Below are 14,442 nucleotides of genomic sequence, written 5' to 3' on the forward strand. Positions count from 1 at the left end.
TGAATGATTCTTCTAATCTTTATTTCATACTTTTCTCAGCTAGAACCTAATTGAACCTACAGTAATTGTATTTTTGATCAAATAAATTCAGCTTTGGTGATCATAAGATACTTCTTTTAGGAACATTAATCGTACTGACCCTAAACAGTAGTGTATACAGTATGCAGGTTTTATTACCTCATATTAATTCAAAAGCTACATTGAAATTCATATATTTCTACATTTATTTGTCATTTCTTCTCCATATAATGAAAGCAAATTAAGACTTTCAAGCATGGATTTGATGTCAAACCTGAACTGGAGCTCCCATTACCTTTCCTTGCATGAAAAAGAGAAGTCAATACATTCTTTAACTTTTACAGGTTTGGAAAGATATGAGGGTAAGTAAATGATCACACAAGTTTCATTTAATTCATTTGGTTACAGTTCTCATTGAGTAGACGTGAGCTCTGTGTGTTTTGCCGCCGGAGGGATATCGTTTGGTGTTCAAACTCAGCCGCACACAGTGAGCTGCTCCCAGCTGGCCCTTACAGCGAGCGCTTCTCCCTCCTGTGTTCTTGATTTCAAAACAATCAGACTGGATTTCCTTTCAATCCCAAATAATCAAATTAGATTTCCCCCATCAGACGCAGGCCAACTTCAGGCTGGAACCTGAGCACTGCACGGCGCACTCCCCTAATTGACTTAATTTAGCCTCATCAGCTTTCTAAATTCTTTGTCTTAATTGCGGGGCATGAAATGGGCGTGTGTTTTTGAGGTAGTACACGCCGCACCTCTCCTGTCTAGTCAGCTGTATGAAAAAAAACCCTGTAATGACTTCCTTCCTGACTTGAAAGCGGGGTGAAGGTCAACGCAATAAAGCGGCTGCTCTCCTGTAATCACGGTGTAACATCCAGGGTTAAAAATGTAAATATTGAGCTTCCTTATCCTCCCCAACAGGTTTAAAGTTACAGTGCTCATAAATTACTTCTCAAATATGAGCTTTCACTCTCAGATCTCTCCAGGATTTCGAGTTTACGGAGATCCCCACATCAAGTACGTATGACTTAATCCCTTCGGAATGACCACAGAATTTAGAGTTTTGACTATTAGTAATTCCGAAGGTGAAACGGAGCCAATGACTCATTCCGTGGCTTTATTAGCTTGAGCTTTCCGTTCTGCTTCGTAAGTGAAGATTTACCTCGCCAGGGTCGACAGAACTTCATTTATTAAGATCTGCTAGACGTTATTTTTTCATTTGACTGAAGTAACGGGCCGGATGTAATATTATGATGGGCCGTTTCCTATCACGGTGCATTTTGCTGAAGAATTTGCCGTACGTTTTGCAGCTGACCTCTGTTGTGACCCTCTGGATCACGTGTATATTATTGTAAGATACATCTTGTAGGGCGTCTTTTTTGTTTTGAGAGTATTGGCCCCTAACAGCAGCTGCGTTTTCATAAGCATTTTTTTCCCTCTTCCCTTTCCCCTCTTTTGCGCAATCAAATTAGCCTGATGAAGGTTTGCAATGTATAAATAAACCCCATGGCACACAAATGGATGGCTGTTGAGTGAACACCACACCAGCTTGTGCTCTGCAGAACAGGCAGGAAAATAAATAGTCATCCCTTCAGGCCTGTGTCTTTGTAAACATCTACCTTTTTTGTTGGACATGTAAGGAAATGACTCTTGTGGCATTCCTCAACGTTTTGCCCTGAATGAGAGACGATTGACATCCCTGTGGAATGACCCCAAGGTTACGTTGAAATGCCACGATTCAAGTCTCTGATGTCTGATAGTATAATTGGTTGCATTTTAACCTATCATTTCAGTCTTACCATTTTCTGGTTCTCATAAGTCGAACTGTCATACACTGTGGTTCTGCGGTGATCCGCTTAGCACGCAAGTGCAGGACGGTGATCTCAGCGGTGACCCCCACAGGGCCAAACCGACCCTTCCATCCTGTGTATACGACTCCGCCTCTCTGCACTTCACTTAATCCCAGCTATTTTTATGATGTTGCTGGACGGGGCCCATGTTTTCCCCAAGGAGGAAACCCCTAAACATTGCTAAACAATTAATCTTTCCCCTTTGAGTCCATGTTGGACCCACCATGGAGCTTTATACCAGTAGCAAGCTGTCTAAAAAGGACTTTTCCATTGAAGACACTGTCCATGTTCAATTCTTTCCTCATGTAGTTTACATAAAATCCTCTGTAAAGAATAATGATCTGCATTTTGGTAACTGATTATGCAACAGCATCTCACTGTTTTTAGCATCCCAAGCCAAATAGTTTTGTAAGAAAGCAAGTGAAAGTAGTTATAATTTATAAGTGAAAGATGTTGGAAGTGTACAGCCAATACACTGACTTTAGCCAATCAGAAAGTAAAGTACAACCCAATATGCTATTGTAACCAATCAAAAATTAGCACTTTTTCTTTTTTTGATTGATCATTGATGACTACCTGATCACTTGAAAGTGACATTTCTTTCCCATCTGAAAACTAATCAAAAGAGCTTTCCCAATGCAAACTAGGCTAGGGGTGAGCATTTATACAGGTCAAAATGATAAACTTGTAGAAATATGTTAACCAGTATACACTCTCTTACCTCTCTTACTGCAAGTTATCCATACTTTCAGTGATGTCCGTTTCAAAATGAAGCAATTTTTGTGTACTAAATGCTTGTGAAATGTATTTAATTTATGACTGATTGTGTGAAACTGATCCTCCACTAAGTTTGGCTGTCATGTTTACATGTAGCCTCCCTGTCTATGCCTATACTGTCTTTAGGAACTAATGAAAACGCTCCTCATGCTCAACTACAATGATAAAGCTTTATTATCTACTTTGGGGGGGGGGGAACTATGCCAAACTGATATAGATAAAACAACATAGTATTTATTTATGCCAGTGTTCATGATTATTTAAATAAAAAATCAATATTGTGAATTATAAATCTTTGCTTATATCGCCCACCCAATGCAGAATGTTCTTGCAAATGTTCTTGAAGATGAAGTTTGTGATACTAGAAGTAGCAAACTAAACTGTTTAATTATTGTGTTTGAGGACAGAACTGCATGTCTGTCCAAACAGTGATAGACGAGGGGAGTGTTTGCCATTTTTTTCCCATTTCTGTTTGATGCTGCTAGTGACAAATAAATTACTTACTTCATACTTAGTTTGTTGTACTTGTCCTAACAGGAAAAAACTGTTCTCATTTGTAAGCCCAGTTTACCTCATGAGTCGTGTTTGAACTCAATTTTTAGATTCACAGAACCGTGACACAGCGCCACAGTGACAAAGTGAATGCTTCTCAAGTTTATCATTCTCAGGAGGATTGCAATTCTGTGATTTTTCTTTGCCAGAGCTTTCATTTGAAGAGTGCTGTTCTGCTTTTTGTAGTTCTTCATTAGCACTCTATTAATCATGCATTTTGCATGCATTTCTTCATTAAGCAAATTGGGCTTGCAGCTGAAGGCTTAGATCCACATAGCGAGGTAATGAGGCATCCTTGTGCAAGAGGCTTCGGCCCAATGCATCAGCGTCTCTGGAAGCCACCTGCCCCAGGCACACCGACTCCACGTCCCGCTTGTGTCACTGTTCGAGATAATGGGAAAACCTGTCCTCAGCTGCCTCACGCAAAACAAATATTTTTCTTGGGTCTGGCTGAAGAGAGGGGAAAATGAGAGCCCCTATAAACGATTGATTTATGTCCTCTGAGATAGAAAGCCCGAGTTTTTCTTTTCTTTTTTGACTAAGGGGTGAGGTGCAGGAGGACGGCAAACAGAGCGAATCCGGCCTGGCCTTCGTGCTCCACGAACAGTGAGCCGAATGTGCTCTCCGGTGTTTGTTTAGAGGGGGTGTTTAAGGGCCAGAGAAACCACCCACATTGCAGACAACTATTAGACATTTCAATCTGAGCACACTTGTAAACCACAGAGAGAGAGGGGAAAAAATGAATTTAGTCTTTCTTCTCAGGCGTTTGTTACAAGTCCTGGAGAAAAGCAGCATAGTTAACCTTTGAAGTGTTTGCAATATAGTTACCGAACTCTGTAAAGTTATAACAATAAACTTTCAGTTTCAAAACACAGATGATTAGAGACCGGCTCTTTATGAAAATATTTTCAGATTTTAAAATCTTAACAGCGTTTTGACCAACTGTATATCTGTAGTACTGGGTGATAATTTTATTTTTACATTGGTCTATATGAAATATTTTGGTAACACTTTATTTTAGGGTCTTTTAACTAGTTGCTTATTAGCATGCATATTACTAGAATATTGGCTGTTTATTAGTGTTTAAGCACACATTAATGCCTTATTCTGCATGACCTTATTCTACATTCTCAATCCTACCCAATACCTATACTTAACAACTAGCTTACTAATTATCGGTAAATTAGGAGTTTATTGAGGGAAAAGTCATAGTTAATAGTGAATATGTGTTCCCTATACTGAATTGTCACCTATGTTTTAATTAATTTATACTCACCATATATATATGTGTCTGTGAAAACATATATTGATTATAGGGTTATGAATCAAGCTTACCAACATTAACACCATTTTGGCTACTGAAGTTTTAAGTCACAGATGGTGTAATGTCGCTTAATTGACTGATAAAAAGCTAGATATTTACAGTGTTGCTTAGTTATATATCACCAGAAAAATCATTGCAAATATATTATAAATATTTTCATTATATCTCACACAGCTTTTGAAGAGTTCATGTAATGCTCAGGTTATTTTGATAGGGAAGTTTCTGGTTATTGTATTGTCATGTAGCTCAGGTTTGACACGTTCTGCCTTAGAAAGGAAGATGTTAGTGTTTGTGGTCATAATGACATGAATTGCTTGAGCAGTTCAGCTTGAAACGAGGTAAATGTGGAGTAGTTGTTACCAAATACTGTTGTAAAATAACTTCACTGCCATTGCCTGTTACTAAAATAAACAGAGTCATGTCTTGCATGAGGGTGTGTGTGTCTGAGTGGGACGGAGGCAGTAAGAGAAAAGCCTGTTTGGCCTAGTGCCACACACAGCCTGTGGCCCCAGCTGAGTAAATAGACAAGGGCCCCGTGTGCCAGGGGGGCCTTCTTGTGCTTGGCTGAAGGGTGACTGGGGCACACCAGGACCCCCCAACCACACCGCATACAGAGGAGGCCTTCAGTAACCACTCAGTCACATTATGGATCCCATGTCTCTTTCGTTTTGATCTTTATATACATTGCAAGGTTTGTATAATTCCTGCCTTGAAATTCTAAACATTTGTAGCCTTGACATTGAAAACCCACTAAATGCAGACTTCTCCCTGGTGCTTTTTTCCCCCCAAAGTATATTGTTGGTAGGTATAGATTTCCTCTAACCTCATTCATCTACAGCATTCATCTGAAGTGCTCCCTCATGGGAGTGACTTCCCACTAGTCATTTTTCAGTCGTAAGCTTCATTTACATAGTCGCTTGAGAATGAGAGGAAGCGATTGGCTATTAACATCCCGGACGACTCAACTCTTAAAGGGATAGTTCACCCACAAATTAAAATTTTGTCACCCTTATGTCATTCTAACCCTGTATTTCATATGTGGAATGTAAAATTAGTATTTTGAAGAACATTTAGACTGTTTGTGTCCATACCATGAAGGTCAGTGGGGTCCAAAACACTGGAATCATTGACTTTCCATTGTATGGACAGAACGCACAGATTTTTTAAAAAAATATCTTCTTTTGTGTTCTATAGAAGAAAAAAGGTCATACAGGTTTGGAATGACATCAGGGCATATGATGCTCATCAAAATGCAAAGCCATGTATACAAAAGTTAACTCTTATCTTGGGTTATCCTACAAAACCACAATCACAGCATGTTGATTTTCAGCCAAAATGGGCCATAATTGTCAATGGACTGAAAAGAAATTAGGCAGTCATTTTGCCTGTCACCCCTTTTCTATTCAAATTCTATTCTGAGGCCCTGTTTCCACTTGTTATTAAGATGTGTTTTGGTCAATTGAATCACAAGTGGACGACGCTAAAAACTTCCAGAGGTAGTCGAAAACGCTTAATACCAGGTGGAAACATGGCCTGACATACCTCTGAGGTTGAGATTTCAGTAAAAAGTCAGGTGTAACATCTGATCTCTTTCCTATGGTTCCGTATCCCTCCGCAGGATCGTACGCTGATGTCAGAGGCGTCTCGTAAGAAAGAACGTGAACTGGTGGCGAAGGAGATCGAGCGCTTGCGTTCGTCCATACAGACGGTGTGCCGCAGCGCTCTGCCCCTGGGCAAGATCATGGACTACATTCAGGAGGATATGGACTCCATGCAGAATGAACTGCAGACCTGGCGCAAAGAGAACAAGGAGAACGCACAGGCTCTGTTACAGGAACAAAGGTGCACCTTCATATTGGCTCAATTAGCTGCCTTGTTGTCTATTGTCTACATATGCAACATCCTAACTAAAGTGAAACCTCCACTGATCTATATAAATGACTGGATTGCTGCTCATGACTTCATAAAAAGTGAAGCCACTGTGCCGCCATATTGGTATTCCCTAGTATTCCCTCACATTCTATTGAATTAATAGGAAATCATATGATTTTAATAAGAAAACATTACATAACGAGTCAGCGTGTCTATATCTGAAGTCTCCTTGTACATTCTTACAACGCAAATGTCCTAAACAATTAAATGGTTATTTGTCGGAAATTTCCCCTGCTTATTAAAAGTTACGTTCACCTTCATTACAGTAACGAATATCAGAACAGCTGACAAACAAGACACCCTCAGCATTTATATTACAAATGTCAAAATGGTTCTTCTGAAATCTGAATACAGATTTATGCTTTGTAAGACATGCGTAATACATCTGATTCCTCATGTACGGTTATTCACTGATTATGTAATTGTGTTATATTTTATTCGTATATTAAAGGTGCTCTAAGCGATGTCACACGTTTTTAGTCCAAAACATTTTTTGTCACATACAGCAAACATCTCCTCACTATCCGCTAGCTGCCTGTCCCCTGAACACACTGTAAAAAAAACGCGGTCTCTGTAGTCGCCACAAGCTCCAAAAATGGCAACAAAAACAAACACATGCTCCAGCCAATAACCGACAAGAATGATTTTAAATGCGCATTTATGACTGTTTCAGGAAGCAAGGAGGGGAGGAGGAGGAGGGAGGGTCTAGCTAGCCTCTGTTTTGTTTGACAACACTTCGAACGTCAACAGGAATTAACTCCACCCAGGATCACTTAGAGCACCTTTAACTCTAAATGATTCTACATTCATATGCAAACTGTCATGCTATTAAAAAGCCATAGAGTTTGAGCTGACCTGTGGCTTTTAAAGGGTTTCCAAGATCCCCAAGAGTCTAAAGTGAATGTTGGTCAACAAAAAGACATCAGGAAATAACATATGACGCTGACTGTGTATGGATTTAAAGACACAAAGCTAGCTTTATCTCCAAGATGTCGCTCCGAGCAAGATAATGTGTGGTAAACCTTTTTAATATAATATAGTTAATATAGTAAATTAATTTAATATAATTTAGTGATAGGAGATAGTATGTATTGTAATATTTAATGAATATTCAAATCAATTTCTGACAATAATCCCAGATATGTTCATGCTTAATATTTCCTGCATAATTACATGCATAAAGAAATCTATTTTGTGTGTAAATCTACCTGTGTCGGCAGTGTGCAGTAGACACACACCCATCTTAACGATTTCAATATATTGCTTATCCTGCCCAAAAAGACTAAACATTACAGATAACATTCGAAGTATCAATTAATGTACATATACAGCGATCAGGCGTAACATAATGAGCACTGACAGGTGAAGTGAATAACACTGATTATCTCTTCATCACGGCACCTGTTAGTTGGTGGGATATATTAGGCAGCAAGTGAACATTTTGTCCTCAAAGTTGATGTGTTAGAAGCAGGAAAAATGGGCAAGTGTAAGGATTTGAGTGAGTTTGACAAGGGCCAAATTGTGATGGCTAGACGACTGGGTCAGAACATCTCCAAAACTGCAGATCTTGTGGGGTGTTCCCGGTCTGCAGTGGTCAGTATCTATCAAAAGTGCTCCAAGGAAGGAGCAGTGGTGAACCGGCGACAGGGTCATGGGCGGCCAAGGCTCATTGATGCACGTGGGGAGCGAAGGCTGGCCCGTATGGTTCGATCCAACAGACGAGCTACTGTAGCTCAGATTGCTCAAGAAGTTAATGCTGGTTCTGATAGAAAGGTGTCAGAACACACAGTGCATCGCAGTTTGTTGCGTATGGGGCTGCATAGCTGCAGACCAGTCAGGGTGCCCATGCTGACCACCACCAACAGTGAGCATCAGAACTGGACCACGGAGCAATGGAAGAAGGTGGCCTGGTCTGATGAATCACATTTTCTTTTACATCACGTGGATGGCCGGCTGCGTGTGCGTCTCTTACCTGGGGAACACATGGCACCAGGATGCACTATTGGAAGAAGGCAAGCTGGCAGAGGCAGAGTGATGCTTTGGGCAATGTTCTGCTGAGAAACCTTGTGTCCTGCCATCCATGTTGATGCTGCTTTGACACGAACCACCTACCTAAGCATTGTTGCAGACCATGCACACCCTTTCATGGATACAGTATTCTGGCTGTGGCCTCTTTCAGCAAGATAATGTGCCCTGCCACAAAGCAAAAATGGTTCAGGAATGGTTTGAGGAGCACAACAATGAGTTTGAGGTTTTGACTTGGCCTCCAAATTCCCCAGACCTCAATCCAATTGAGCATCTGTGGGATGTGCTGAACAAACAAGTCCGATCCATGGAGGCTCCACCTCGCAGCTTACAGGACTTAAAGGATCTGCTGCTAACATCTTGGTGCCAGATACCACAGCACACCTTCAGGGGTCTAGTGGAGTCCATGCTTCGACGGGTCAGGGCTGTTTTGGCAGCAAAGGGGGGACCAACACAATATTAGGAAGGTGGTCATAATGTTATGCCTGATCGGTGTATATATATCCTAAAAACTATTCATGTATGACTGATACGCTGCAAATCATGTGATTTTTAGGTCTATGTTTTGGCTGTAAGTCAATAGCCGCGTTTCCACTGCCGGGCCAAAGGCGAGCGTGCTAGTGCGTGCCAGGGCCGGTCGCGTTTCCACTGTCACTTCCGGGGCTTGATCGTGCCTCTTCGGTGCTTCCTCGGTGCCAAAGGCATGGGTTTTTCAGCCCGCCGAAAACCTTGGTCCAAAGAGGACCAGCTGGGGCTTGAGGTGAAAGGCGGAGCTAATCGTAGTCAGGTGATGGTCTACACGCTGAAATGGGTTGGGTTGTGTGACATTTGATCAAGGGAGGTGTGTTTAAGGGCGGTTTTTAGATCAGCGCTGCGGAGCTAGCAGACCGACAATGGAAACGCAACTTAATTTTGGCCTCGGTGCCTAAGGTCTGTGGCCACAGGCCCAGCCCGGCACGCTGTTAGCCCTGGCTCGCACTGGCCCGACAGTGGAAAAGCGGCTAATGATGCCCTCTGTCGTAAGATAGCTGCTTGAACACTTCTGGTGGCTTCACCGCCTGCTGGCAGTTTACAATGCAATGAGCAAATCAGGTCATTTATATAGATCAGTTGAAACCTCTTATTTCATTGATTTGGAACACTCTGCATATGGTCATAAAACTAATGCTCCTCACGCAAAGCGCACAGGAGTTGTTGGCCATCCTATTGGTTAACAGCCATTACATAAAAAATAATTATCATCAGAATCAGCCATAATAACTCTCTATCAATGCATCTCAATATTTAGCATGATTGAGACATCCAAACACTTTCTGATTGTCTTGTTCTTCCGTTAAACCGTTTCTCTGTCTGTCTCAGAATCACAGACAGCATTGTGGAACCTCTGAAGTCGGAGCTCGCTGAACTGGAGCAGTTAATCAAAGACCAACAGGACAAGATCTGTGCAGTCAAGTCCAACATCCTGAAGAATGAGGAGAAGATCCAAAAGATGGTATCCAGCATCAGCTTCTCCTCACAAACATGAAAATCAACGCGTCCCAAATGAAAGCTGAAGCACTGAGCAGCGTGGAGAGCTCCTGTTAATAGACCTGATGTCTTTGAGCCCGAACTGGAGAGACTTCAGAAGGTGAAGGTATGGTCAGGAGTCACCCTCCTCAAACCCCATTCATGTAAGGTGCCTTCTGTAAGACCCAGGATCTGTTTGCGGTGGTCCACACTCGCACGTCTGCAGTAGATTTGCACTTGTCACTTACTTGAGAGATAAATGTGTGTGGTCACCATATTGATGTGTCCTGTATTTTTTAAAATGTTCTCTTAGGGAAAAAAAAGACTTTTTTTTTTTTGTTTGTTTTTTTTTTTTTTTTTTTTTCCCCATTCAGACTGACAGACTTTTTGTCTCACAAGAGAACATTGGCAATGATAATATGTGTATATGATTATATATTTGTATGTATACTGTATGTGTGCATAGACACAGTTCACACACACATATATAAATATATATATATTTAAAGCAATAGAATTTTACAGATGACTTTAGAATTGCCAAAAATAGGAGACACACTACACACGCACCTCTGCACTTTGATGAATGAGACTGTCATACAGCACATCATTTACCTGTACACATTAAAACCTCTCATGTAGCTTAACATAAGTCCTAAGAAATGAGATGAGATGGCATGAATGTGTTTTAAGACAATTCATTGTGTAAGTCAAGAAATGTACCCTGATCAAATGTATTTGCGTATGTTTTAAATTCATATAAATAATGGAAAACGTTCAACTGGTATTTCATTTAAAAACTAAAAAAACTTTCTGAAACACTTTTTAGAGGGCTGTTGAGAGAGTTTTCTACTGCATTCTGAGACCCATGAAGCAATTATTACATTGAAAATTTCTATTTTGATAAGGTTGAAATGTTTGCAAATCTGTGTTAGATGAAGCAATAACAGGTCCGATCTGTCAAAGTTGATCAGCTGGTCAAGCACAACATTTTGGAAATCTTTAACATGTAAAACCAGTCACACTTTATGGATACTGTGGTACCAGTGTTTAGATGAATTTTAAGTCTAAACCACACAGCAACAAACTGTAATATACAGATTATATACTACGTCAGTATTATCAGCTGTACACTATGACACATAATACTGTTTGCTATTTATTAAAATCAGCTTAAACGTCAATAAATTATCTTTGCATTTCCATTTACTTTGTAAAAGAGCCGACCATTTACACTGTAAACGATTTTTACCACACCCATACTTTTTTGCTGTACATTTTATGTATATGTTGTTTGTATCATAGTTCACAAATGAATATTAATTTTGTAGTGAAGTCTAATAAACAGTTACATTTCTGTTAAAAGTGTGAATTGTGACAGTTTTACAGTGCATGCAGTTTGGAAAATGTCATTTTTGTGCTATGTTGGTGCCAAACAGGAATGAAATTTGTTTAAGAGGACATAACATTGGCTCAAACGGTTTAGGGTGGGATTAACTGTTTGACAAACAGTGGAAGTCAAGGAGGAGTTTTTGTAATGTCAATCTTTGGTTGATCGCAAGCTTATTATTTACTCACTACAGCACAGCATATACTTAATATTGCTATTTAAAAACGGAAGTTTCAAATCTCATGAGATTGCATTTATCTGCTGAATAAAAGCAGATATTTCGCATTTAAATCCAATTTTATATACTACCATTTCAAAAATTGGGGTCGGTAAGAGTTTTAAAAGTTATTGAAAAGTCTCTTATGCTGCATTTTTTGCTCAAAAATACAGTAAAAATGGTAATATTGTTACATTTCAAATAGCTGTTTTCTATTTTAATATATTTAAAAATGTAATTTATTCCTGTGATGCAAAGCTGAATTTTCAGCATCATTACTCCAGTCTTCAGTGTCACATGATCCTTCAGAAATCATTCTAAGGGATCTGCTGCTCAAGAAACATTTATTATTATCATTGTTGAAAACGGTTGTACTGTTTGATATTTTTTTTGGAAACCATGATACATTTGTTTCAGGATTCTTTGATGAATAGAAAGTTTAAAAGAGCAACATTTCTTTGAAATAGAACACATATGGAACATTACAAATGTCTTTACACTCAGTTTTGATCAATTTAATTGAATAAATTGCTTTTTTCACATTGGAAAGGTCACTCAATGCATTGCATTGCATCTATGTACTGCGATTATGTTCTATTCTGAACGGTCATTATTTTTCCAATTCTGTTTGGTGGCGCCAGTGACACAAAAATCACACACGTCACCTGTAAGTAAACATTGCGACATTTTAATGACTGTTTTCAATTGCATTTCAGAGCTGCGATAAACATGCCAAGCGAATGTTTTTGATGAGTTCACAAAAAGGCCTGGACGTGTTTAACGTGTCACACACCACGCTTTGGAAAGCTGACCCGGTGGGACGTAGTGAAAACACTGAATAACATTTTAAAAGTCTGTATCAGCACATCGGTTTTGATTTTTATTCTGGCGGAGCTTGAAACAGCTGCACCGCAGGCTCACACGCACATACAGCAGGAGCACTCCGTCGTCTATTGAGTAACAGTTGGCCGGGGTATATAAGATCAGGATTTGGAGGCCCTTGAAAACCTGGGCACCTGCCTGAGATCCCTGAGCGAACGTTTGGATTAGGTCAGTGTGAACAGGCTGCGTGCCCTGCGGGGCTCTTTTGTCCGAGTGTTCTCCTGCTGTGGGCCCTAGAGAAAACACCAGCCGGAGGGTCCTTGGGACTGTCAGAAATGATTGTGCTGCTTTAGCAAGATGACCGGTGAACAGGTGGAACTTGTGTTCTTCGGTTTCCTACATTAAATACTCTTTTGAAATGAGTCCTTTTTTATTTTATGCCTTATTATTGAGGACTTTCCATCAAAAGTAACTAAATACACCATAACCAGCAAGGAAAATGCTTTAACGTATGACCTCCATGAAGAGCCAATCCATCATTAAAATGCTATTAACAAAGATCTTTTTTTTTTCTGAGAAGTAAACCTCAGTTCTTTATTACGATCGCTCATATTCAGGGTTAGGGATTTGAACGAAACCACTAACCATGAAAATTAACCGTTTATGCTACAGAGTGACATGATTCCTCACATTGTACACTGTGTCAGGAAGAGGTGATGTTACTTTTCTAAGTGATCACTAGATTCTCAATAAATAAAGTTCTCACAGTAATGTGAGGGTGCTAGCAGTGAGTCCGGTGGAGAGAAATCCCCACAACTGACTGCAAACGGGCATTCAGATCTGCCTCCATTTTGTTAGCAACGCCCAACTTCCAACAATCCAATAAATTCCCTGTAATTCCCGTCCTCTCATTTCAGATGCCGTTTCACTCAGATAGACGTCACAGTAGAGAAGAAAAGACAATCGGTTTCAATCAATTTCCCATTTCATGCTGACTTTAAACATTTTGACCTGGCAAACAGATAAAAAAACTGAGCCCATTGTTGGGGAAAGTTACTTTTAAAAGTAATGCATTACAATATTGAGTTACTCTCTAAAAAAGTAACTGATTGCATTGGTTAATTTTTATGTGAAGTTAAGCCCTGGATATACTTTGTTTTTTTTTTTACGCGTGTTCACTAGTGTATGCGCACAGTTGAAAGCACAGCCTTGCAAAGTGTACTTAATTTTGATTCGTATGCATACACAGGCGTTTGATGCATGACGCAGTTTTGAGCAATCTCTCCCCATGAGTTACAACCCATATAAACATCTTTGTCTCGTTCATGCTAGAGTTGTACAAATGAGGGTTTCCAACCTCTTCACACAATCTCTTGTCTATGTAGGCCTCCATCGTCGCTGTAGCTTGCATGTGTTCCGTTCATTTCTGTTTATGCAGTTTTTCTTTGGCTACCTTGTGAATCGATGTCCCCAGGGCACGGTTGCCACCTTGTGGATAAACTAATACAAGTATACAAGCATACAAGTTCTTCTAATGACGAAATTTCGAGTCACGTGCACTGTACGCTGACCCTCGCGTACTCGTAAAAAGTGAACTATACTTTAGGCTTAATGTTTTACGTTACTTTTGCGTTACTTTTTTCACTTGGGCTGGGCTTGTTTGTTTTTAATAACAAAAAAAGTTCTATGCAAAGGCCCTTTTGCACCAAAAGTTGAATGAAAAAACTTTAGGCTGAAGCAAATGCAAATTCACGCCTGTACAGTAGAGGGCGCCGCTCAAACAGACCTTTCAGCTGTGCTGCCGTTCTGGATTACAGAAGAATAGGATACAGGAGAAGAAAGTTCAACACTCTTAAATTAAAAATGAAATACAAATGAGATGTTTATCTAAAGACATTTTTGCTTATTGGTATGGTGGAATTGGATCACAGAAGGTCAGCAGCAAACACATTGGTTAATAAAGTGAGTTTAAATACATAAAGTATATTTGTGTAATTTAACATATTTAATTATCACTGGTTTTTGTAAT

General features: G+C 39.9%; 1 protein-coding gene across 4 annotated transcripts in view; it reads left to right on the forward strand.

Annotated features, from left to right (window-relative positions):
• The window catches only part of traf3ip1 (TNF receptor-associated factor 3 interacting protein 1), a 33,327-nt gene extending 21,978 nt beyond the window's left edge, over positions 1-11,349 (forward strand). For all 4 annotated transcript variants that reach the window (XM_048194556.1, XM_048194557.1, XM_048194558.1 and 1 more), the window contains 2 exons: positions 6,140-6,363; positions 9,838-11,349. In XM_048194556.1, coding sequence (XP_048050513.1) covers positions 6,140-6,363; positions 9,838-10,003 — 390 coding nt within the window. In that variant the 3' untranslated portion in view covers positions 10,004-11,349. The remainder of the gene's footprint in view (positions 1-6,139; positions 6,364-9,837) is intronic.
• The last annotated feature ends 3,093 nt before the right edge of the window (positions 11,350-14,442 follow it).

This window comes from Megalobrama amblycephala, linkage group LG6 (assembly GCF_018812025.1).
Source record: "Megalobrama amblycephala isolate DHTTF-2021 linkage group LG6, ASM1881202v1, whole genome shotgun sequence".
Classification (NCBI taxonomy): domain Eukaryota; kingdom Metazoa; phylum Chordata; class Actinopteri; order Cypriniformes; family Xenocyprididae; genus Megalobrama; species Megalobrama amblycephala.